The 26,567-nt window shown below is 49.2% G+C and overlaps 1 protein-coding gene across 1 annotated transcript in view; it reads right to left on the bottom strand.

Annotated features, from left to right (window-relative positions):
- Nucleotides 1-24,989, bottom strand: part of COL23A1 (collagen type XXIII alpha 1 chain) — a 362,528-nt gene extending 337,539 nt beyond the window's left edge. The window contains exon 1 of the mRNA XM_050794269.1: nt 24,690-24,989. Within this exon, the coding sequence (XP_050650226.1) occupies nt 24,690-24,989 (300 nt within the window). The remainder of the gene's footprint in view (nt 1-24,689) is intronic.
- Between the last annotated feature and the right edge of the window lie 1,578 nt (nt 24,990-26,567).

Raw genomic sequence — 26,567 nt, 5'->3', positions numbered from 1 at the left:
ACTGGATTACTTATTACGGGCCAGACACTGCGCCAATTGCTATTATCTTATCCATTCCTCCTAGCCGGGCGAGGTGGCGGCGCCTGTAGTCTCAGCTACTTGATAACCCCCGGAGCTTGCAGTGAGAGGCTGGGATTCTTATCACACCCATTTACAGATGGGAAAATTGAGACAGAAAGAGAAGTGTCAGGGCTGGATTTACATCCTGGTAGCAACTGACACGGATCACAAGGCATGACAACCTCTGCTCCCAAGTAACGTTCCTATCTACAAACATTCGTTAAAGCGATCAGGGTTGGGCGCGGTGGCTCACACCTATAATCCCAGCACTTTGGGAGGCCGAGGCAGGCAGATCACCTGACGTCTGGAGAGTTCGTGACTAGCCTGGCCAAAATGGTGACACCCCATCTCTACTAAAAAATACAAAAAAAAAAAAAATTAGCTGGGCGTAGTGGCACACACCTGTAGTCCCAGACACTCAAGAGGCTGAGGCAGGAGAACCATTTGAACCCGGGAGGCAGAGGTTGCAGTGAGTGAGATTGTGTCATTGCACTCTAGCCTGGGCAACAAGAGCAAGGCTCCATCTCAAAAAATAAATAATAAAAATAAAGTTGCTATCAGAAGCCAAGCCATACATAACTCAGAAACCAGCACAGTGTCTGCAAAAGGTTGGGAGAGTGACAGGAATTAACTACAAGGGCAGCATGGAGGAGATTAAGGGTGACAGAACTGTTCTGTGTGGTCCTGGGGTGGCGGACACATGATTATGCATTTGTCAAAAACCATAGGACTGTCCATCCCAAAGAGTGACCTGTAATGAATACCAATTACAAACCAAAAGTCAGGACGCTGGAGAAACCCACGCTAGAGTAACAAATCTGACTATATTAAAGTTGCATGACATCACCTCACTGAAGGTTGGGGAAAAGTGTAGCTGACCTAAGTAACGTTGCAAAATGGTGTTTTCATTGAAAACTCTAAGGCTGGCCAGGTGTGGTGGCTCATGCCTGTAATCCCAGCACTTTGGGAGGCAGAGGTGGGAGGATCACCTGAGGTCAGGAGTTCAAGACCAGTCTGGGCAACGTGGTGAAACCCCCTCTCTACTAAAAATATAAAAATCAGCCTGATGTGGTGGCACACATCTGTATTCCCAGCTACTTGGGAGGCGGAGGCAAGAGAATCACTTGAACCCGGGAGGCAAAGTTTGCTGTGAGCCAAGATCGTGCCACTGCACTCCAGCCTGGGCAACAGAGTGAGACTCTGTCTCAAAAAAAAAAAAAAAAAAAAAAAGAGAGAGAGAGAAAAGAAAACTCTAAGGCTGAAGACAAAAGGAATCTGATGTCAACACTGTACTCTAGCTAGGAGGTAACGATGTTTCTCACAGGGATTCAGGTTAGCAATTTTGAAACTACTTTCTATACACATTAGGGTTGAACAGATAAGTAAACAAACTATGAGTAATGAGAGCCAGGTTTCTCACTGTCCAAGAAAGAAGTTACAAATAAGCAAAAGGAGGAAAGCTACAGTGAACCCTGTGGTGCTGAATCAGAATCAAAGACAAAACTATGAGGTCATGTTCATGTTCTGTATACAGATAGATAGATAACAGAAATAATCCCAGATACATGCATATAGAGGAGTCAATATACATGTTTCTATGCCCTCCCTCTGTCTGCAGAGAACTTCTACAAACAGTCATACCCTGGTAGTAACAAGCACACACAGTACCCAGATCTTGGTCTCTAATATCATTCTCCAATAAAAGGAACCAGGGCTTCTTGGAGAGATGAGAAATGGGAAATTCTAGGCAGAAAAACCACAAGATGAGCCTGGAGTCTGACAGAGCCAGAAAGTAAGGAAGTGCTTTGCAAAGGGGTTGGGGTCGGGGCACTCATCAAAGAAATATAAGAAAGGCTGGGCGCGGTGGCTCACGCCTGGAATCCCAGCAATGTGGGATGCCGGGCGGGACCGGCAGATTACTTGAGGGAAGGAGTTCAAGACCAGCCTTGCCAACATGGTGAAACCCTGTCTCTATTAAAAATACAAAAATTAGCCAGGCATGGTGGAGCACGCCTGTAATCCCAGCTACTTGGGAGGCTGAGGCACAAGAATTGCTTGAACCTAGGAGACGGAGGTTGCAGTGAGCAGAGATTGTGCCACTGCACTCCAGCCTGAAAACCAACCTGAATGAGCTTAGAATGGCCAAAGTTGAAACAATTTAAGCAACAAAATAAATAATGTAGTGTGGTCTTATAACGCAAAGAATAAATTAAATATCCTTGAGTCTACAGTGATATTAATGATTAAATAAATAAATGGAAAGAAGAGATAAAACTTCCTTACAGAATTCCAAACATATATGTAAATACTTCCCCCTTCCTGGAGGTGAAGCTAACTTCCCCTCTCTCCTTGGGCTCTAACCCATGGGCTAGAGTTAAACAAGAAAGCTGGCAGATTTCCCTTCCCTTAACCAAGTGATCAAGGTTAATGTCACAGGAATACCTCATTCTGGCCCCATGGGCCCCCGATAGGATGCCATGAACGTGGCAATCCACCTCAGTGGGATTCTTTCCAAACGCTGCTCATGAGGAGTATTAGACTATCCCAAATTGTGGGACATTCTATAAAACACCTGCTCAATGTCTCAAAACTGTCAAGGCCATGCAAAGCAAGGGAAGACTGAGAAATGGTCACAGATCGGAAGAGACTAAGAAGACAGCACAACTAAATGCAGTGTGTGTCCTAGATGGACCCTGGAATAGGAGAAGGACATTAGAGAGAAGAAATGGGTGAAATCTAAATAAGGTGTAGTTTAGTTTAAAAAAAAAAAAAAAAAGCACAATCACAAAGTCACTTACCACTAACTAAGATATAGCCTTGTTCTTTTTAAGTAAGATCTATTTTTTAACTGGGAGGTGAAATTCACATAACTATTAACATAAAATTAACCATTTTAAAGTGAACAATTCAGTGGCATTAAGTAGATTCATAATGTTGTACAATCACGCCCTCTATCTACTTTCAAAACACTGTCGTCACCCCAAAAGGAACTCCTATATCCTTTCCTCCCCAGCCCCAGCCCCAGCCACCACCAGTCTGCTTTGTTTCTATGGGATTTACCTATTCTGTATATTTCACATAAGCAGAGTCAACACCACTTGTGATTTCCTTGCCCTTTGTCTGGTTCCTTTCACTCAGCATGATGTGTTTGAGACTCATCCACACTGGCATGGATCATTCATTCTTTTTATGACTGAATAATATTGCATTGTGTCTACACTACCATTTGCTTATCCATTCATTGATGAATATCTGGGCACTTTCCAGCTTTTGGCTCTTGTGTATAGTGCTGCTGTGAACATAAGTCTACTTTTATTTGAGTATCTGTTTTCAACTCTTTGGGGTATAAACCTGGGAGTGGAATTGCTACATCATATGGTAATTTCACATTTAATTTTTGAGGATCCCACCAAACTCTTTTCCATAGTGGCTGAGTCATTTTACATTGCCACCAGCAACGTATGACAGTTCCAATTTCTCCACATTCTTGCCAAAAGATCCTAGTGGATGTGATACGGTGTATCATTGTGGTTTCGATTTACATTTCCCTAATGACAAATGATGTCGAGATGCTTTTCATGTCTTTGTTGGTCATCTGTATATCCTGTTTGAAGAAACGTCTGTTCAAGTCCTTTGCCCATGCTAAAATTGGGTTGTGTGTAGTTTTGTTGTTGAACTGTAGGAGCTCTTTATAGATTCTGTATACTAGACCCTAATCAGATATAGGACTTGTGAATATTTTCTCACATAACAGATCAATTCTTGATCAGGATTCTAACCACCTCCAACCAAGATGCAATATGAGTGTGTTAACATCATCTTGAATGTTGGTGGAAGTTTTCCAACCGTTTCGTGCTGGTCTTCACATTAGTCCTTATTGAGATCTCGCTACAATATAAGTGGGATATTGTTACGAATATATTTGATCTGATCCTCTTTAGTTAACAGTAATTGTATTTGTTTTCTATTGTTCTATAACAAATGCCACAAAGTTAGCAGTTTAAATACACATTGACTATATTACAGTTTGTGTGGTCAGAGGCTGGGCATAACTGCAGTTGGTCTCTGCTCAGGTTCTCACAGGCTGAAATCAATGAGTCAGCTGGGGGGTTTCTTCCTGGAGCTCCGAGTCCTCCTCTCTCAAGTTCCTGTGGTTCTTCGTGGTTTAGCAGGAAGGCCTCATCCTCTTGCTGGCTGTTGGCTGGGGGCTCTCAGTTCCCAGAGGCAGCTCACGGTTTCCTGCCATGCAGCTCCTCCACACCCCTTCATGCTGCACATCCCTGACCTCAGGAGGGGCCTCATCCCTTTGAAGCGCTCACTTGCTTAAGTCAGGGCCACTGAATAATCTCCTTTTTCACTAACTCAAAGTCGAGTGATTCATTAGTAACTGAATCATAGGAGGATAGCTCATCATACCCACGGGCTCTGCCTGCACTGGAGAGGAGGGAACTGTACAAAGTCTATCCACCAGGGAGCAGGAATCTTGGAGACCATCTTAGAACTCTGCCTGTCACAGTATCACAATTCATTCCTTTTTCTTTTTCTTTTCTTTTTTTCTTTTGAAACAGAGTCTTGCTCTGTCACCCAGGCTGGAGTGTAGTGGCACCACCATGGCTCACTGCAGCCTCGACCTCCTGGGCTCATCCTCCCGCCTCAGCCTCCCAAGTAGTTGGGACTACAAGAGCCACCAAGTCAGGTTAATTTTTCTATCTTTTGTAGAGACCAGGTTTCATCACGTTGCCCAGGATGATCTCAAACTCCTGAGCTCAAGTGATCCGCCCGCCTCGGCCTCCCAAAGTGCTGGGATTACAGGTGTGAGCCACTGTGCCTGGCCTAATTTCTTACTTTTGACAAATATACTATGGTTATGTACATATGTACAGTTTGTACGTATGTTTTTCTACATTAGTACATTCGTTTTTCTACAAATCTAAAATCACCCCCACATTTTAAAAAGACCACATCGTGAATTTACACTTACAGGCAAGACAGAGTGGCAATGACTAGATTTGCCCTTTTGCCTAAACAACATCAACAACAAAACCCACAAATGTATTCCTGCATATAAAACAATAATTTTGAAGATGCTAGGGCCAGGCAGGCGAGGACAGTGATCTCTGAGACAGGCACAACTGCTCCAGCTTCCCACCTGGGGAGTGGCCAGGCTACGCACATGGAGGGGGGACACGGGTGGTGCCTGGCAGCCTCCCGAATTGAAGACATGGGGCTGGGAGCCAAGGTTGGCCGAGGCAGTCAGAGTGCGCAGAACAGAGGACCAGAGAGATGAAAGCCACCAAGATCTGCTGAGGATCCCCTTCAGCAGGAGGCAGAGGGCCTAATCGGCCCCTGGAGGCGAGGAAACGACTGAGGTCAGGGAAAGAACCGCCCAAAAGGATTCCAGGGCACCGCAGACAGCACTCACACAGGGGCCAGAACGCTCGTTCCCACCAGCCAGCCCAGGAAACCTTACAATCCACTGTCAGAAAGTACTGAGGAGAGGCCTGGCACGGTGTTTCACACCTGTAATCCCAGCACTTTCGGAGGCCGAGGCAAGTGGATTACCCGAGGTCAGGAGTTCAAGACCAGCCTGGCCAACATGATGACATCCGGTCTCTACTAAAAATACAAAAATTAGCCAGGCAGAGTGGCGGGTGCTTGTAATCCCAGCTACTTGGGAGGCTGAGGCAGGAGAATCACTTGAACCCGGGAGGCAGAGGTTGCAGTGAGCCGAGATCGTACCGCTGCACTCCAGCCTGGGTGACAGAGTGATCAGAGTGAGACTCCATCTCAATAAATAAATAAATAAATAAATAAATACTGAGGGGAATACCAGGAAGGGCCCTGCCTTGCCAGTAGGGAAGAGTTAACCCTAGGGCCTCAGTGAAACACTGCTCTAGTCCCACCTAACAGATCCCAACGAGACCCTAAAGGACCAAACTATTTCCAAGTAACTTAATTGTGGCATCACACAGCCCAGGAATAGATATACAAATGCAAAAATATTCAGCATCTCGTGAGGTAAAATTCATCATGTCTGGCAGAGGAATAAGAAGTTTCCTGCAGGAAAATAGGCCCTATAATGAAAAAAAAATTAATCAATTGAAACTGGCCCAAAACCGTCACAGACGTTAGAATTAGCACACAAAGACATTTAAAAAAAGTATTATAACCGCACTGCCTATGTGCAAAAAGCTAAGCAGAGACAACAAAGTATTTAAAAGACTGAAACTGAAATTCCAGAGATGAAATTTCATCAGGTCTGAGATGAAAAATATGGTGGAAGGGATTAATGGCAGATGAGACGTTGCCAAAGAAAAGATTATAAACTTGAAGACAGCAAGAGAAACTACCTAAAATGAACACACAGAGGAAGAATTATTTTTAAAAGGAAAAGACAAAGAAGAGGGCTAGTGAACTGCGGGACTTCGAGCGGCCAGAATATGTGTAACTGGAGTCACCAAAGAAGAGGAGCGAGAAACAGCAAAATAGAAAAAAAAATTTTGAAGAATAGTCAAAAACTGTTTTCAAATTTGGCGAAAATTATAAATCCACAGATCCAAGAATCACCATGAAACCCAAGCACAAAAAAAAAAAATCAAGAAAACGACACCTATATATATCATAATCTGACCGCTTAAAACCAGTGATAAAGAGAAAATCTTAAAAGCAGTCAGAGAAAAATGACATATACATGAGCAAACTGGAATTGTCCTACACTGCTGGTGGAATCTGAAATGATGCAATGGCCTTCAGCAACAGTTTCTTAAAAAGTTAATCACAAACATATCATATGCTCGGCCATCCCACTCCAAGGTGTTTACATTCAAGAGAAATGAAAGAATAAATCCGTACAAGGACTGGCACATGAATACCCATAGCAGCTTTATTTATAATAGACAAAAACTGGAAACAATCGAAACATCCATCAATAGCTGAATGGATAAACAAATCGTGGCATATCCATATAGTGAACTAATACTCGGTAATGAAAAAGAATGAATTAACTACTGTGCAAAAGCAGTTCTTTGTATAACCACTACATAAACATACTAAAGCATCTCTCAATAACTACTCTGAGTGAAAGGAACGAGACTAACAAAGAGAGTGTTATTCCACCCAGAGAAAAGTCCTGGAAAATGAAAATGAATCAATAGTAACAGAAAAATCAGTGGCACGTTGGTGGCAGGCAGGGAGGGGTGGAAGGGAGAGAATTAAACGCGGCAGGAGGAAACTCTGGAGGGTGAGGGATGCATTTCCTATCGAGATTGTGGAGAGGGTTTCATAGTTGTGCACAGATGTCAAAATTTATTAGCCAGACACAGTGGCTCACACCTGTAATCCCAGCACTTTGGTAGGCCGAGGCGGGCGGATCATGAGATCAGGAGATCGAGACCATCCTGGCTAACACGGTGAAACCCCGTCTCTACTAAACAGATACAAAAAACTAGCCGGGCGAGGTGGCAGGCGCCTGTAGTTCCAGCTACTCGGGAGGCTGAGGCAGGAGAATGGTGTGAACCCGGGAGGCGGAGCTTGCAGTGAGCTGAGATGGCGCCACTGCACTCCAGCCCGGGCGACAGAGCAAGACTCCATCTCAAAAAAAAAAAAAAAAAAAAAGAAAAGAAAAAACAATTTATTAAGTTGTGCATTTTAAATTTGTGGAGTTCACTGTATGTCAATTATACTTAAAAAAAAAAAAAAAAAACCGGCAAGCAACAAAAATTCCTGGCCGTGGCTTCCATAGCATTGGTGGGGTGGTGGAGTATGTGTCCTGGGGACAGAAGGCATCACACAGCCTCAGGTTCTGCTTGGGTTCGGTGCCAGGTAAAGCCCCCAGCAGAGTCACAGCAAAGGCCAATTGTGAGAGCATCTGGCCCAGCCACCGCACTTGGCAGGAGCCGCCTGGCTTTTCTCTAAGGAATGTGGGTTTAATCAGCGACTCCCATTGGCACACTGAGTGACTCTCTTTCAAACCACGTCAGCAAACGCATTTCCTCAAGGGTCCCTGATAGGTCCTGAAATACATTAACATGTTTGGAAAGGGTTGCTCTACAAACAAATGGGATTCCTCAGTAATCCTTCATGCACATTCACATTCATTATTGTTTAAAATTATTTTTGTACAAAATATTCACAGCAGCTTTATTAATAATAACTCAATACTGGAAACAACTCAAATGCTCATTAACAGGAGAGTGAATAGTGATACAGTCATACAATGAAATACTACTCTATAACACAGAGTTACTGATACATGCAAATACGTGAATACATCTCAAAAGCACTATTTTAAACAAAACAACCACACATAAAAGAAGACATACCATACCATAGGGTTCTTTTATTTTTCTTTTTTGAGACAGAGTCTCGCTCTGTCACCCAGGCTGGAGTGCAGTGGTGCAATCTCTGCTCACTGCAACTTCAGCCTCCTGGGTTCAAGCAATTCTCCTGTCTCAGCCTCCCCCAAGTAGCTGGGGGTACAGGCACCCGCCACCACACCCAGCTAATTTTTGTATTTTTAGTAGAGACAGGGTTTCACCATTTTGGTCAGGCTGGTCTTGAACTCCTGACCTCAAGTGATCCACCCACCTCGCCCTCCTAAAGTGCTGGGATTCCAGGCATGAGTCACCCACCTGGCCCCCAAGGGTTCTATTTATATGAGGTTCTAGAACAGGCAAAATCGAGCTATTGGTGATAGAAAGCAAGATGGTGGTTACCTCTGGGTGGAGACAAGAAAGGGGGATAGGGAATTTTCTGAGGTGTTAAAAATATTCTGTATTTATTGGAGATGTCAGTCATGGGTGCATATATTTGTCAACATCCATCTAACTCTACACTTAAAATCCGTGATTTTATTGTGTGTAAATTATATCCCCCCCCCCTTTTTTTTTTGAGACAGAGTCTCGCTCTGTCACCCAGGCTGGAGTGCAGTGGCGCGATCTCAGCTCACTGCAAGCTCCGCCTCCCAGGTTCACACCATTCTCCCGCCTCAGCCTCCCGAGTAGCTGGGACTACAGGCGCCCGCCACCACGCCCGGCTAGTTTATTTGTATTTTTTAGTAGAGGCGGGGTTTGACCGTGTTAGCCAGGATGGTCTTGATCTCCTGACCTCGTGATCTGCCCGTCTCCGCCTCCCAAAGTGCTGGGATTACAGGCTTGAGCCACCGCGCCCGGCCACCCCCTTTTCTTTAAAGAGTTAGAACAACAAAAAAAAGTAAGTTGCAGGATGTGGAGGGAAATTCTCAGTGGAATCCCACAAGCAAACCATGCCAGCCCCTCAATTTATCCAAGCATTCTACTTGCCATGGGGTTGGATGACTCCACAAATACTGCTGTTTGCTGCAAAGATGCCAATGAAAAGGCTGCGGAATTCCATGAAATATTTGGCAGCCGTTTAAATGCTCCTTGCAGGGAGACATTCAGATAATATAAGTTGTTTCCCCAGAAATATACACACTCTGAAAGAGCAGCTTACTCCAAAAGGGTGGGTCAAAACTACAGCATTCTGTTTCTTGCGGCAACTGGTTTGAAGTGTCAAGAAACATAAGACAATCTACGTTGTCTTTCCCACTGCATGAATGTTAAACGCGGAAGGTATCCAGGAGCCTAGCATCTCCGAGTTGGAGAGAACGAGGACACCATCCACCTGACATCTCTTCAAACCAGAGTCCCTTCTCCAGCACTCCTGCTCAATAGGAATCCAGGCACTTACCTGATTTGACGCGTGAGATCAACACTTCCCAGCCCGTTCTTTTGGGACAACTCTTCATTTGCTTTCAAGTTCTTAGCAGCCATTAACTAGCAATCTGCATCCTGGTATCTTTCACGTGTCAGTCGCTTTTTTACCTTCAGAAGAAGGAAACGACAGCTCCACACAGCTCCCCACCTGTATTCTTAGGGTCAAGGGGAGCCAGGCTGTTCATTCGATCCATCCTTTCTCAACACCACTTCTTGCCTTATGAATGCTGCAGAAATATCCGCCAATGAAAAGAAAAGCGTCCTGCTTTAGCAAACAGGAACCTCCAGGTCTTAACTACTATCCTGGGAATGAAGTCAGCCACAAAACTAAGGGATAATCGGACAGTTAGGAAGGACCTCTTAACCTCAAAATATCAACCCTTCCTGAGGCTGTCTTTTCACCATTCCAGCTTCATTCGTGGAGGGAATGAAGAAGCTTCCCTCTTCAAAGACCCCTCTTGAAAGTGCAGCATCTCCCAAGGAAAGTCACATATTCAGCTGCTTATCAGCAACAACATCTTGTTTTTCATGTTAATTTGCCGTTCACAACACACTCCCATATGTTACCTCCTTCGACTACCTCACTAGGAGCTCCTGCAGCGGATAACTGATTATTAATATTTCCACCTATCTTTTTGGAAGATAAATCTCAAGCAGTTCCATGGCTCACCTAGACCACCTCAATGGGCAGTGGCAAAGCTGGAACTAAAAAGCAAGTCTTCCCACAGCAGGTCCCGTGCTCTTCCCATAGACAAGGCACCTGCCACCTGGTCCTCCCTATTCAGGAGATTGATTGCTGTGAGAGCAGAAACAGAATGCAGGACAGTTCCTGGGAAAGGCAAGAAGAGTGCATGAGCCATTGTGTTGGGGTTGAGGAGAAGGGGCTCAGGACAGGAAGGAAGCGGGGACCAGGCCCACCTTCACTTGCTCGAAGTTTTGCCAGGCATATCTGTCCTCAGAGAAACTCACATACACCGGGTGTTCAGAATATGACTGTAGCCACAACTACTGCACAAGTCTTCCAAGCCAGCCAGTCAATTCATTGATTCCTCTAGCAGCAATGGACAAAAACCCAACTCGAACTGGCCTGAACAGTGGTGTCCACAGGGGCTTGAAGGTCACGAAGCCACAGTGCTTTTGGCAGTCCCTCAATACCCCCTCGGACTGCGTTTCTCCTAGTGCAGCAAGTCGATGCTGGGAGCTCCAACTTACAGCCGTTGGGGGTGATTTTGCGAAGGTAGTTTTTTCAAGCGAAGTTCAGTTCCCTAAAGCATACTGGCTGAAAAAGTCTTGCCCTCCTGCCCAATAGCCCACTGGCGTTGCCATTCATTATTTTTCTTTCTTTACTTTTTTTTTTTTTTTTTTTTTTGAGACGGAGTCTCACTCTGTCACCCCAGACTGGAGTCCAGAGGCGTGATGTTGTCTCACTGCAACCTCCGCCTCCCAGGTTCAACCTATTCTCCTGCCTCCCAAGTAGCTGGGATTACACGCGCCCGCCACCACGCCTGGCTAATTTTTGTATTTTTAGTAGAGACGGGGTTTCGCCATACTGGCCAGGCTGGTCTCAAACTCCTGACTCCACCCGCCTCGGCCTCCCTAAGTGCTGGGATTACAGGCATGAGCCACCGCGCCCGGCCTCATTAGTTTTCAAAGACACACACGGCCGCTCAGAACCCGCCCTCCAGGGTTCGCCACCCTGGGCTGGCACAGAGACCCATCCAGGCGCGGGGTCGCCACCCTGGGCTGGCACAGAGACCCATCCAGGCGCGGGGTCGGGAGGGCCCTGGGCTGTTCCTGATCCTCGAACCCTCTCCTCACCGCAGCCGCCGTCCCCTCCCCGGGCCCCGCGCGCCAGGCCCTGCTAAAACCCCAGCGGGTCCCCCGCTACCGCCGCACCGGCCTCTGGGTCCCGTCCTCGGAGGCGCCGGGCCTCTGGGCAGCGCCGCCCTCCCCGCGTGGGCACCGCAGGCGGCCTGGTTGCGGCCTCGGGCTGGGCGAGCAGCGTGGCGCCGGCCGCTCTGCAGGGTCAGCCCCGCGGGGATTTGTGCCCCGCGGCCCCCGGGCTCCGCGCAGCCGAGGGAGCGGCCCTTCCCGCAGCGGCCCCGGAGCCGTCCCGCTTCCGCCCGCGGACTCCCCGCCGGGGTCTTCCTGTCGCCGTCGGCGCCTCCCCGCCCTGTGGGCCGAGGCCCCGGCGCCCCCAGCTCAGCCCCGCTCCCAAGGCCCGGCGGGTCCCTGCTCTGCCGTCCCGGGGCCCTCGTCCTGGCGGGGCCTGGTTCTTCCCGAGCCCTCCCTGCGGCGGGTGGTCCCAGCGCCCTGGCCGCGTCTGCTCCTCCGGGGGCGCCGGGACACCCGCCCTGTCGGATTAGGGCACCCCCCCCCCAACGACCCGCCCCTCCTTACAGGCCCCGTTTCCGCGGGCGGCCGCATCCGGAGGCCCAGGGCCGAGGACTTCGCCACGTGAAGGGGGCACACGGTTAGGTCTTGACACCGCCCCCTCGGCGCGGAGCTGTGGGGGAAGCTCAGGCGCCCACCGAGGGCAGGGCCCGGGGACCCGCTAGGGCTTTCAGCAGGGCCTGGTGCGCGGGGCCTGGAGGAGACCTGGGAACAGACCAGGGCCCTCCCCGAACCCGCGCCCGCACCCCCCGCTCAGCCCCCAGCCTGGGTGGGGTCTCTGTGCCAGCCCAGACCCCAGTGAGTGCCAAGGGGGCGCCTCCGGCCGCGCTGCGACCCCGCGGGGCAGCCCCGGAAGGGCCATTGCTCCGTCCTCACTTAGACGAGCGAGGTGGATTCCGACAGCCCCTTTCCAGAAGAGGAAGCCCGAGGTTCGGAAAAGTCAACCAAGTTGTCCCAGGACGCTGGCGGGGTCAGAGGCAGCTCTGGACTCAGACCCAGGTCTCCCAATTCTAAAGCCCACTGCATGAGCCGTCAGGGCGCAGCTACAGGATCTTTTGGGGAAACTTGGAAGGGGTAACTTCCACGGTGAGGCGATAAGGTCAGGCTGGTCCCATCTGGGTACCTCATAAAGTCTCTCACTTTACAAGTGAGAAGCCTGTACAGCGCCCACACAGCATGCACACACATGCACATACACACACATGCACACGCATGCACATGCACACACACGCACATACACACACATGCACACGCATGCACGTGCACATGCACACACATGCACACACACATGCACATACACACATGCACACACATGCACATGCACACACATGCACATACACACACATGCACACACATGCACATACACACATGCACACACATGCACATGCACACACGCACATACACACATGCACACGCATGCACATGCACACACATGCACATACACACACATGCACACGCACACACCCACATGCATGCACACACAGGCATATTTATATGCATATGCATACATGCACACATGTGCACACATACACCCATGTATACACATATGCACACATGCATACGCCTGGCACGTGCACACACACCCATGTACACAGACACGCATGCATACTCTGGGCACACACATACACACTTCCACCCTCACACTAGCTTACGCTCACACACACTCTAGTCCCCTTGACATCACAGGAATCTTCCCTTCTTGACTGCATCACAACCCTGGTCTGCAAACAAGATGCTGTAGGAGGTAACAGCCCAAGCATCACACAAAAAGGCGCAGTTAAAGCACAGTTAAATCAATGAACAGATCCTGCATTTTTTGTGTGATGTTCTTCCCAGGAGGCCCAAAGTTGAGTAGATTTAAACTTTTTCAAATACATACTTTTTCAAATACATTCTAATTGCTTTATGCTTTGTTTCACAACTCAGAGTTGGAAACAAACTCCATTTCAGAAGTTGCCATTACCCATCTGCAAGCACCGCCTTTCCTCCCCGCCCCCAAATTCCGTGGCTACATCAGGAGAATAGATTTTCTCATTTACCAATGTGAAGCGAAGCAGATGTGTTGAAGCCTCTAGCTCACAGGTTAACCATGAGCATTCTGCCGTGTTGCTGCCATACTGCATGATTACAAAAACAGACTATCTTTTTTTTTTTTGAGACAGAGACTCTCTTAATTAAAGCAAATTGATGAGGTGTTTGTGTGCCCTTTCACAATGACAAATCCATAAACTTATTTTCATGAATAATTTTATTTTTATTTTGGTCATCATTATGACTTTTTTAAATTAATGGAAAGTCTCAGTCTGCTCAAATGGTAAACCAAAAAATGGGGTCATGAGGTTAATTCAGTCTTTGCATTTCTTCAACAACCAACTCACATTTCTCTGCTCCTTGCCTCAGAGGCTGGACATGTGCTAACAGCTTTTTTGCTTCTGTATGTCCTTAACGGGATGGCAGAATCCCGGTGTTAAAAGAATCTTAAGGTCAGCCATGTCACCATGGGACTGCCTGTGATTAGCAAACAGATGTAGACATTCCTTCCAGATTCAGTCAAAGAAAAAGTTCTAACAGCAGCAGCCATGTTCAGGGTGTGCACGATAGGCTGAGCGCTTGGGATAAATCCCCTTAATTCTCACAGAAACTTTGTGAGACAAGTACTATAATCCCTGTTTAATAGATGGGCAAACTGAGCTTTGGAAAAACACTCATTTACCCGAGGTCACACAGCTGGAAAATAGCAGTGCTGGGATGCGAACCTGGGTGTCCTCAAGGCTGAAGTCTTGTTTGTTTGTTTCAGACCGAGTCTTGCTTTGTTGCCCAGGCTAGAGTGTGGTGACGAGATCTCAGCTCACTGCAACCTCTGCCTCCCGGGTTCAAGAGATTCTCCTGCCTCAGCTTCCCGAGTAGCTGGTATTACAGACAGCCACTACCGCGCACGGCTAATTTTTGTACTTTTAGGAGAGACACCATGTTTGCCAGGCTGGTCTGAAACTCTTGACCTTGTGATCACCGGCCTCAGCCTCCCAAAGTGCTGGGATTACAGGTGTGAGCCACCACGCCTGGCCAAGACTGAAGTGTTCCCTTCCACTCCACACATCCGTCACTTACAGATGTCTGCCAGGATGTCCACACTCACAGAAAAAGCTGCTGCTCAAAGCGAAATCATTGTTTCCACCAGATCTGCCATGAGGCTGTGGAAAGGGCTGGGGATTAGGAGTGAGGTTACTGGGTCACCTAGGTTCAGGTGCCCACTGCCACCAGGGGCCAATCGCTGCCCCTCTCTGGAAGGCTGGATCCCATCTTACCCACGGCAGAGCAGCTGTAGAGAGAGGAGGCTGTTAAGAAACTTAAAGGACATGAGGCCGGGCATGGTGGCTCACGCCTGTAATCCCAGCACTTTGGGAGGCCAAGGCGGGTGGATCATTTGAGATCAGGAGTTAGAGAACAGTCTGGCCAACATGGTGAAACTCCATCTCTACTAAAAATACAAAAATTAGCCGGGTGTGATGGTGCATGCCTGTAATCCCAGCTGCTCCAGAGGCTGAGGCAGTAGAATCACTTGAACTTGGGAGGCAGGAGGCTACAGTGAGCTGAGATCGTGCCGTTGTACTCCAGCCTGGGTGACAGACTGAGACTCCATCTCAAAAAACAAACAAACAAAAAAAGAAACTAGAGGACATGTGAATCCTCTGCCCAGGGCGCACATGGGACGCACATGGGACGCACACAGCTGTTTGTCCTATAGCCTCTAGGAGTATGCCGACCCGTGACTTTCAGAGGCCATCTGCAAACTTATTTTTTTCTCCCAAAGGTTTGTGCTTAGTCCTGAAATATGTTTCTGGACATGATGAAGGGATGTTCTCTGAGTGCCTATGTCAACACTTAAAGATTAATCCTGATTCAACTCATGATGAAAATTGCATGAGGGAGAAAGCTGGAGGTGGTGTGTGGTCTCTGGAGAATTTTCCCAAACTGAATTACATTCGTTCACATAATGAGAAGTCACAGTGAGGACCAAGCGCAGTGCCTGGCACCACTAAATGCTGCTCAAGAAAGGTTTCTGGCTGGGTGTGGTGGCTCATGCCTGTAATCTCAACACTTTGGAAGGCCAAGGTGGGAGGGCTGCTTGAGGCCAGCAGTTAAAGACCAGCCTGGTCAGCATAGTAAGACAAAAACTTTACAAATTAGCCAGCTGTGGTGGTGCTCACCTGTAGTCCCAGCTACTCGGGAGGCTGAGGTGGAAGGATCACCTGAGTCCAGGAGCAGCCGAGGCTGCAGTGAGCCATCATCACACCACTGCACACCTGCCTGTGACAGAGCGAGACTCTATCTCAAAAAGAAAGAAAGAAAGTTTCCGCACCAAACCGATACAGGGGCCTAACTCTGAAATGAACCTTCAAACTTCTTCCATAACTTATTTTAAGGCTTTCTTTGTTATCAATTGCTTTATGCTTTCGACAACAATGATACATCCAACTGAAATTAAAAATTCAACTAAAAGATATATTGAATCCATGTTGCTCATTGTAAAACTTGAAGCACAATTTCATAATGCTCCCACAGGTTCTGAATACCACAGAAGGAGAAACCTGTCTGTCTCAAACTCGGTTGTTCTAAAATTAAAACAAGGCCGGGCGAGGTGGCTCATGCCTGTAATCCCAGCACTTTGGGAGGCCAAAACAGGCAAATCACCTGAGGTCAGGAGTTCGAGACAAGCCTGGCCAACATGGTGAAACCCCAACTCTACTAAAAATACAAAAATTAGCTGGGCATGGTTGTAGGCGCCTGTAATTCCAGCTACTTGGGAGGCTGAGGCAGGAGAATCGCTTGAACCCAGGAGATGGAGGTTGCAGTGAGCCACGATCATTCCACTGCACTCCAGCCTGGGTGACAGAGTGAGATTCCATCTCAAAAAAAAAAAAAAAAAAAAAAAAAAACGAAAAAGCCTGAAAGACATCCTTCTGTATCCAGTTACTCCACATCCCAAAGAATAACAGAAGAAAGAAACTTTCCCCTCAAAACCACCGATTGTACCACTATCTGCACTAACAAAAATAGGGGGAGGCTGTATGCCATGTTGATAGTAGGATGCAGATTTTGTTGATGGGATAGACAAGATTTTCTTGATGGGCTATACAATACAGTCATCAAACATGACCCTAAAGATGATGTACAGTTTACTGTGGTTAAAATTAGGTGAGCAAATATCTGTCCACAGGATGGATGAGAAAGGATTATGCCGGAAGTTAAATAGCCCTTGGTTTAGGATGGTAAGATTATTCAGTAACATTCATCATGCTAAATCAAGATATAGCTTGGTTATTTTTTTTAAAAAGCGGGGGCGGGGGAACAAGTGCAGTAGCTCAGATCTATAATCCCAGCATTTTGGGAGGCTGAGGCAGGAAGATTGTTTGAGGCCAGGAGTCCAAGACTGCCGTGAGCTATGATTACAGCACTGCACTCCAGCCTGGGAGACAGGATGAGACTCTGTCTCAAAAAAAAAAAAAAAAAAGGGAGGAGAGAGAAGGATGGAAGGATGGAAGGATGGGCAAGCCATCATGCCATTTCCCGACCTGAGAGTCTAGGTAAAGGAGGCAGCCACAGCTCCACGGCAGCAGGAGCCGGAGCACTGATGGGCATGTCAAGGGGCAAGAACACAATGTGCAGCTGCCTGGAGGAGGGCTCTGGGGAAGATCTCCACCTCCCAACACCCTCCACTGCCCCAGGGAGGGGCTCAGAATTATTTCCAGAGAGGGGAGCAACCTAGAAATCTGTGGGGCAGAGAGGGCTCCTCTGAAGACGCAGGATCACATCCACACTTCGCGAGGCCCTGAAAGCACAGGACGGCGGGGCACAGGGCTCACAGTGCACCCCTGGCTGCGCCAGCCCCACCTTACAGCCAGAGAACTGAGGCTCGGAGAGGCCCCCAGGCTCCTTGTCTAGAGCCTTCCCCTCCAGCCCTCAGCATTTTCCTCTTCTAGACTCAGCCCTCCAAAAGCACCAAGCAAGGCGTGACAACCCCCAAGCGACACGCACCTCACCACTCCAGGTCCTGAGGACTTGGGGCACTCCCCAGACTCCCCAACCAGGCCAGAGACATCCTCTGAGAACACTCCCCATGAGAACATTCCCCAGGAAGCTGATGAAAGTGGGCAGAGGAACAGGGACCTGGGAGCAGGTGGCCTGACCTGGGCACACCCACACCGTCCCAGACTGAGTGCCAAACCCGCACACAGGGTTCGCGGACATTAGTCCTCTTCACTCCCTTCTTCCAAGCCAGCCTGCAAACCTAAGGGAGCCCAGGCCTGGCCCTGCATGCTCTTCCACCTCTGTGACATTTCTCCCCCTGTAAAACAACGGCAGTAACCTCTGTCTGTACATCTCATGAGGCTGTTGTGGACAATTTTTAGGATCTGAAGTAACTTGTAAAGCTCACATTTTGTAAGCACAGCATATACAGAGAAACACAGATTTCAATACTGGCACAGATAAACCCAAATTTATCAATATACATAAACCTCTACAGAACAAGCACCCACTGGCCACCCACTGAATCAAAAATCCTTTCATTGAGTTTCATGCCATCGAGGTGGAATTTCTCTAGAACACAGCTCCAGCTTACAGCCCAGGCTTCTCACCCTATTCCTTGGATGGCCACCTACTGGTTTCACCGGCCCCATGTCCTCTCCCCCTTCTTCTAGTAACAACACTCCAAACTGTCCTTTGGGATCAGCTTTCGCTTCTTGGTCCCTAGAGCTCCAGTGGGGTTGATCGTGCACACACATGAACACACACACAGAGGCACAACGGAGCCTGGCCCATCGGAGAGGCTACCCTGCAGGTCTCAGTGACCAGGACAGGTAATCCGCATCGTTAGACGCAGCCGTCTGTATTGATACATGCAGGCAATCCACATGGGTCCATCAGACGGAATTAGGGAATTTCTGCTGGGACTGTTGGAAAACAGAAACTAACACTAAGGATGTGAATCTGGAGCTGCCGGAAGCATCCCTGGCACTTTACACGGAAAGCGGGGGCATCCTTGAGAAATATGGAGCCAAGAGGAAGAAACAAAATCCAGGCACCTGGAGCCGTGCCTACACAGATACTAGCCTGGACTTCTCTGTTACTCAAGCTAATTAATCCCCCCCCGCCCCCGCTTTTTCACCCTATTTTTATTTGTTGTTGAAACAGCCTCAGTCTGTCACCCAGGCTGGAGTGCAGTGGCACAATCATGGCTCACTGCAACCTCAAACACCTGGGCTCGAGCAATCCTCACCCCTCAGTGTCTTGAATAGCTGGAACTACAGGCTTGCACTACCACGCACAGCTAATTATTGTTATTATTTGAGATGTACTCACCCAGGTTAGAATACAGTGCCATGATCTTGGCTCACTGCAACCTCCGCCTGCTGGATTCAAGCGATTCTCATGCCTCAGCCTCCCAAGTAGCGGGGATTACAGACACCTGTCACCATGCCCGGCTAAATTTTGTATTTTTAGTAGAGACAGGGTTTCACCATGTTGTCCAGGCTGGTCTCAAACTCCTGACCTCAAATGATCCACCCACCTTGGCTTCCCAAAGTGCTGGGATTACAGGTGTGAGCCACTGCGTTTGGCCACACACACACCTACAAATAAATACATACAAATATATATATATATATATATATGGGTGTTGTTTTTTTTTTAATAGAGACGAGGTCTTGCTATATCATCCAAGCTGATCTTGAACTCCTGGGCTCAAGTTACCCACCCATCCTGGTCCCCCAAAGCACTGAGATTACAGGTGTGAGCCACCGCGCCCCAGCCTGAATTCTTTTAAATTGAAGCTGCACCATCTTGGAGTTGTGTCACATTGCTATTTGAGGGTAAAAGGATCCAAAGGCATCAAGAAAGGTTGAAGTTAATGGGATGCTCCTTGGTGAGGGAAGGAGGGACAGCCTGCTCTGGCAACCCTGCTCTGGTCATGACTCTAACTCTAACTGCACCCGCTCTGGAAGGGGATTTGGAGGCCACAGTCAGATATGGCTGCTAAGAAAGCCAAGGAGCTGGGGGAAAGGCAGGACAGGAGTGGGTAACAGAGCTTCCCAGACACACCGAGTGGGTGCAGGTGCACCGTATGTGGTCTCTGGGTAGACTGACTGCCTTGGTGCTTGGGGGCTGGGGAGTGGCTGGTCACCTCCAGCCTAGTGTCCTCTTCCCTTCTTGCAGTGAGGGGAAGTGCTACTGTTCTTTGCTTGTGCTGTGATCTGGGAAAGCTGGCAAGCAACGTCCTAGAGTGCCACTCTCAGTCACTCACTTCGGGGGCGGAACAGCATCCGCTCAAGGGTTAAAGGCCAAAGACTGCAAAGAATGGGACTGTGCCAGAGAGAATCCCAAACCCATCAACCTTCCCTTCCTTCAGCAGTGGCTGGGAGCACAGCTGGACAGCAGAGCCCCAAAGGAGACAGAAATTTTGTGGTTGAAGAATGTTCCCAAAGTGTGGGGCTTGGGAAACACCAAAGTGGAAGGAAGGTCCAGTTATGAAAACTGAGGCGGGCCAGTGGATGACTGAACCCCCACTCTGCCCCATCCTCCTCCGGGGTGACAGCAGAAACATTCCATGGCCTCAGCAGACACTGGGGTAACACTCCACGACTGACCCTGGGGTAACACTCCACGACTGACCCTGGGGTAACACTCGTGGCCCCGGCTGACTCTAGGGTAACACTCCGTGGCCTGATTATGTGGGGGTAACACCCCACAGCCCTGGATGACACTGGAGTCACATTCCACGTCCCTGGTTGACGCTGGGGTAATGCTCTACAGCACTGGCTGACTCTGTTGGTTGCTACCCAGTAGCCATGCCCAGTCTTCCTACCAAAGCCTCAATTCTGTTCCAGTGGCAATATGCCCAGCCTCAGGGGATGAGTTTAGCCAAAGCCTCCTATGGCAATCGCATTACCCTTGCCAGCGACAGGGGGATGGTGACCCTGTGACCCAGCTCTGGCTAGTGGCTATAAGACTGCTGAAAGCTGGGAAAGTTCTCCCCTGAATTGAAACTAAAGAGACAACCTCTCAAGAAGATCGCTGTTTTCCCTGTCCCCTCCCTTCTAACCAGGCTACTCCTGGGTGAAGACACAGGTTCGCAACTGCAGCAGCCATCTTGTGACCACGAGGAAAGGACAAGAGAATGGCAGACACTGAGTGGTACCCAGTTGTGGCCAAGTTGCTGACAAACCCAGGATGTGCCGACCATCTTCCAGGCTTCTCTTGTAGTGTATGGTAAGTAAGGACACTCGGGTATTCTGTTACTCGCCATCAAAAGCATATTTAGCATCCTGTACTTTTCCTATATGTTATCATATTTGCATACAGAGGAGTTGTGAGCACACCATCAGAGGAGAGGCAGTGGAAGAGGTTGGATGACAGAGCTGGTAAATGGTGGGACCAGGCCTCAAACTCTCTTCTGCTGATAGGAAGCCTCAGGTACCGTCTGCTCTGCTCTGCCCCCGAGGAAAAATTCCTTCAGCCTACAGATTCCCCATCTCAGGGCCAGGCCTCAAACCTTCAAAGCCAATGTGGAAAAGTCCAATCCAAAATGACAAAATAGATCTGTGAAAGGAATGCCCCAATCCTTGGCTCATTCTAAATATGCTGCTATTATTATAAAGCTCTCCCAAACTGTTGCAAGAAAAAAAAAAAAAAAAAAAAAAAAACAAGAAAAGAGAGAGAAAGTGAGCATGCCAGGAAGTCATTGAAAGGAAACTTTTTTTGTTGTTTTGGGAGCCAGGAAATGTCAAGGAAACAAATGTAGCTATGATTTCCACTGCATCTCCAGTTGTGCCATGGGATTCAAAAATAGGCATCTTAATTAAAACTGACAGCAGAGAGCAGCTCTGACAAGTAGACAAACCACCAAAGAGGCTGAAAAATCTCCATTTGACTCTGGGTTGACAGTATTTAACCAATACATAGAGTTGATAAGAGAGAAGGAAAGTGTGTAAACTTTACTCCCAGTCTCCGGGCTTTTCTTGTTTTCAAACTGATTGGTCTGGACAATGGAAGGCCAACAGCCAACAATAAATCCATTGTAAGCTGGCATGGTCTCCTCTGAATACAACTAAATATTTCTTTAATCCTTGCATTACATTTTTTACTGTATTATGAAAGCCATGTATTCTAAAGTTTTAAGCTTTTATAACATTGTAACTATAGGTATGAGATGGGAGGATTGATTACTTAGGCAACCTATTTAAAGCACTTTAAAAGGAAAATATTAGATTTTTTTTGGCATGAATATTTTCACATCATACTGAAGATACGATCGTTCATGGCTCTTACTCAGAAATCTTGTCTATCTCTTCCTTTGTGTGCCATAGGAAGGGTCTTTAATGATTATGAGTTGACATGAATATTCATTTCTTGTAGCTTCTGTATCTTCATTATCAGGCACATCAGCCAGGCCCAGAAAAAGTTACTTCACAGTTCTGTTCCCAAGGGAACGACGACGGTGGGTCCCACATTAACAGTGGCTTTTGTTGGCTTTTTTCCCCCTGACATTAAAGCCATGTATGGTTGGCAAGGATGTCTTTTCTTTTAATTTGGAAATGGTTTCTGCCTCTGGTTCTCTGGAAACAAGTTTGTTAGTAGAGGACAAGCTGCTCGCACACTCACATACACAACTACTTCAGCGCAGGCTTAAAAGGGGCTTCACTGAGAACAAATCAGAACTGAAAAACCGCTTCAAGTACAAATGTTCTTTTCTTCTGAGATTTTCAGTTCAACATTTGGCCTTCACATCTAACGGCTTGAAAAAGTATCTATACATCTAATTAGAGTCAATTACTCACTCCCCGTATGTGCCTCCCACGGTGGTCTCCTCCGAGCCAAGGAACTCATTGTCACCGGCCAGGCTGTGGACATTTCCCATCCAGTAACATTTACAAGAAGAATAGCCCCTAGCAGAAACAGACTGGTACCCCTAGGAGAGAGAAGCCGTCTCACAGGGGGCACCCAAACAACCAGAAGTTCGACCCCAACTGCATTCATACTGCACCATCTCTGACTCTCCACTGGCGGGAAACCCAACCAGTTTACACTCCTAGCATAGCATGTGCCTCAGCTACCCAGCTGGGATTAGGGAGTAGGACCATGTGTGAATGGCACAGCAAGTTCTCCAGAATCCAGGGTTCCCTAGATTCTAAATTTTTCTTTTGCCTTTCTAATCAAGAAAAGAGAGAGAGAGAGAGACAGAGAGAGCGAGCGAGACAGAGAGAGAGAGAGAGAAACACACCCGATCCAATAACTCGTTGTTCACGCAGTATAGTTCACCCAGGTAAAATTCAGTGCTGCTGGGGGCAGCCTGGGAGAGCAACTGCACAGCCTCTGCCAGCTGAAGTTCAGGACTTCAGAATCAACATTTCCCAGCGGCGGCTGCTGGCCCAGGAGGCCCCTCCCTCCTAAAATAGACACAATTTGTAGTTCCTTGTAAAATGGTTGTATCAGGACTTCTGATTTACTCGATCAGGGCTTGTGGTTTATTTTTAGCAAATAAGAGAGGCCTCCTATGAGAAGGAGCAGCCGCACTTATAGCGCTAACAGGTAGAAACTTGACTGGCCCTCCATAAATCAGTTCAACACCCTGGTCTCCAGGGATTTGCCAAAAGCTAATGGGCGGCAGTTATGAAACCATCGCCAGGAGCTGCCCGCAGGGCTGAGAGAGAGAGTTCTGAAGCCTGCAGGCCCTTGCAAGCGGAAAAGAGGAAATCATTTCATGAAGCAGCAATTTTACCCAGAACCCACCTAGAAGAGATGTGATCCTAGCTGAAATTAAAGTGACTAGGAAACAGGTGGGGTGAACAAGGAGGTGTGGCACACCTTCTTCCACTCTCCTTCAGAGTCCAAAGGAACGCAACATTGGAAACACAGCTGGACATACTAATAAAGATCCCAGCTGGGCAGAGTCTAGGGAATTGGGGGTGAACAGGCCTGTCCTCCCTCTCCTACCTTGAAACCCTGCCTGCTTTCACACAGCAATTGAGGACGCCCCCTTGGGCAGTGACTTTGGGGTCTGGGGCAGCCATCTATCCCAGGAGGAGGAGGAAGGCTTGGCAGGGGAGGCTCTGGCCAGCCCACCAGGGCCTGTCCAGTTTTGTGGGGAGGGGAACTGCCGCACAAAAAATGGAGGCTTTGACCAACACGTTGGGTGAGGGCTTTGAGGACCCAATGTGGCCCTTTCTTTGAAGACACACAGCAGCAATCTTAACCCTTAGAAGTGTCACAGAGCTTCATATGAGCCTTCAAGTAAGCTGTGGAAGTCGCGATTCCAGGTAAGGGACGGGAAACTCGGGATGTCCTGAGAGCCCATACCCCAGATGGCACCGCCTGATGCAGGTCCTCTACCCCCGACTGTTTCTCCTTCCCCTCATCCTACTAGCTCATGTGGTGTCCCCACCCCCATCCCCGAGGCCTCAGAGCGCCGGTGATGGCTCAGCCTTGGGGCCTGAGCTGCTGGAGACACACCGGAGCACGGCGGGGCCCAGCCCTTGAGCCTGTCTGAGGCTTTCCTCTGCTGTGACCACCGCCTCCCCAGGTGTATCCGCGTTGGTTAGGAACAGTAGGTGCTGCTGGTCACAGTCACCAGACACTTCCCACGAGCCTCATCTTTATCCCCGACGCCGGACGCCGGCGGGAAGCGGCGTGTCCGAGCGCACACCCCGTGGAAACTGACCCTAGGTCTGTTATTCCAAAGTCCCTGGTCTCTCCTTCCGTTTTCCCGCGGCCGCCTGCCTGGCACGGGACCCTGAGGCCGGAGCGGAGACCGCAAAACCCCCTGGGGCCGGCACCCCCCGCCTCCGCCTTGGCGCAGACGCGCCCGTCTCTGGGATGGCCCCGAGCACACGCAGCCGGCGGGCAACCCTCCTCCCAGCGACCCGCACGCTGCCCCGGCCCCCAGCGTTCCTCCACCCTCAGCCCGACAGACCCGGGTCCGCCCCGGCCTCGCGCCCCGACGCTCACCTCCCGCAGCAGGCGCTCCAGGTGCGGCTCGGCCCAGGCGTCCAGGGCGCCGGGCGGCCCCGCGCGCCGCAGCAGCTCCCGCTCCTCCTCGAGCGCCGCCACCCGGCCCTGCAGCGCGGCTGCCTGGACACCCAGCAGCAGGCAGGCAGCCGCCGAGCCCACGGAGAGCAGGAGGCACAGCGCGCTCACCGCCCGGGACCCGGCCGGCGTTGCCGAGCGCCCTCCGCCGCCGCCGCCGCCGCCCGAAGCATTGCCCTTCCCCGCGTCGCCGCCGCCACCGGCGCGCTCGCCTGGGCCCATGGCGCGTTTGTCGCGCGTGGACTCTCCGAGGGGGCGGTGCTGAGCTGGGGTAGAGGCTGAGTGCAAGAGAAGCAGGCGGGACAGCCCAAGGCACGAGGTGCGCGGGCGCGGGGCTTAGCCGCCGGGTAGCAGCGGATCGCCGCGCACGCCCCCTTCGCCGCCGCCAGCTCCTCCGCAGCGGCCACTTTGGGCAGTTGCCTCTATGCAAATAGACCCTGCCAGAAAAGGAGCGGGGACCCACCCAGGGGAGGAGCGGCCGGGCTGGCCCCGCGCGGCGAGGGGGAGGGGACGAGGAAGGCGCTAGCTCCTCCGAGCCACCGGTCTGCGCCAGGCTGATCCCACGCGCAGCGCGCCCCTCTGCCCTCACCTGCCCGGGGCGCCGGCACCCGCCCCCGCGCGCACCTCTGAAGCTTCCCCAGCGCAAGTCCGCACTGTGGCCCCCAGAGGTCGGAGGGGCGCTCAGCGACACCGCGCGCCTTCTGCAGCCCACCCGAGGCTGGAGCACCCACCACTCGTGCCTTAGCGCATTACTCTAAACTTGTGAATTAACCTTTCTGACACTTGTAAAAGTTCAAAACTTCAAATCCTGTGGGAAAACTTAGTGGGTCTGTCCTAGGCGGTGGATTAGCGCCGCTTGGTGGCGGAAAGCGACCTCTGCGCACTCACATTCGGAGAGGCAGGGTCGAGATTGCGCCAAATAGAAGAATTACGCCTCTTAGAATCTTCTCACGGGTTCTTACCTGCCGGACTTAGGTGCGGGAAACAAAAATGGTAAGACTGTTTCTGGCCTACAGAGGGCTTTTGAGAAAACTGAGACTATAACGAATGGGAAAGATTGAGAAAATGAACTCCAAGTCTTGTTGAACTGATGACTTAATTCTGTATTAGACGCACAACTTGGCCAAAAATTATGATCTAGTATGCGCCACCCTTAACCTGTACTGCGATTCTGCTGAAAATTTAAATCACAGGGCTGAGGCAAGAAGGCTCTGGCGTACAGCCTGGGTTCAGAGAACAGAATGAGAGGCACTAACAAGTCTTGGCAGGAAAGGGAAGAACTGCTGGAAGTCAGGCTGGGTTCAGATTCCTACCAGGTATATTCATGTCCTAAATGGGTCCCAGGTAACTCTTCCGCTAACTCCTGTAATATCTAAATAAAAACAACAAACCAGTAGCTCAGATCTTTGTGATTTGATAACTCCACAACCATTTTTTTTTTTTTTTTTTTTTTTTGGAAAAATACGTTATATCCATCTTCCCTGTCACTCTGTGGATATCTTCCGGTTGTCTAATTTCTGTGGATACTCACCGTTTAGAACTGTTGAGAGTCTCTGGCTAACATGTTCCTTCTCCTTCCCTTAATTCAGAGGGGAACCCCTGAGATGGCCGGGGGTTATGGTTATACAGCGATAGTCTTGGCTCTGTGCTAAAGTCTAGTGTATACTCAATAGAATTAAAAGTACTTGTGCTAAGCAAACTTGACACTCTATTCTGAAAAGAGGTCAACACCCTCTTGCAAGTCAGCACTACATTTCTTACAGACATATAGGTAAACTGCACACCACCTATGTTAATATT

Source organism: Macaca thibetana, chromosome 6, assembly GCF_024542745.1.
Source record: "Macaca thibetana thibetana isolate TM-01 chromosome 6, ASM2454274v1, whole genome shotgun sequence".
NCBI lineage: Eukaryota > Metazoa > Chordata > Mammalia > Primates > Cercopithecidae > Macaca > Macaca thibetana.
This window is presented reverse-complemented; position numbering and strand designations above follow the sequence as displayed.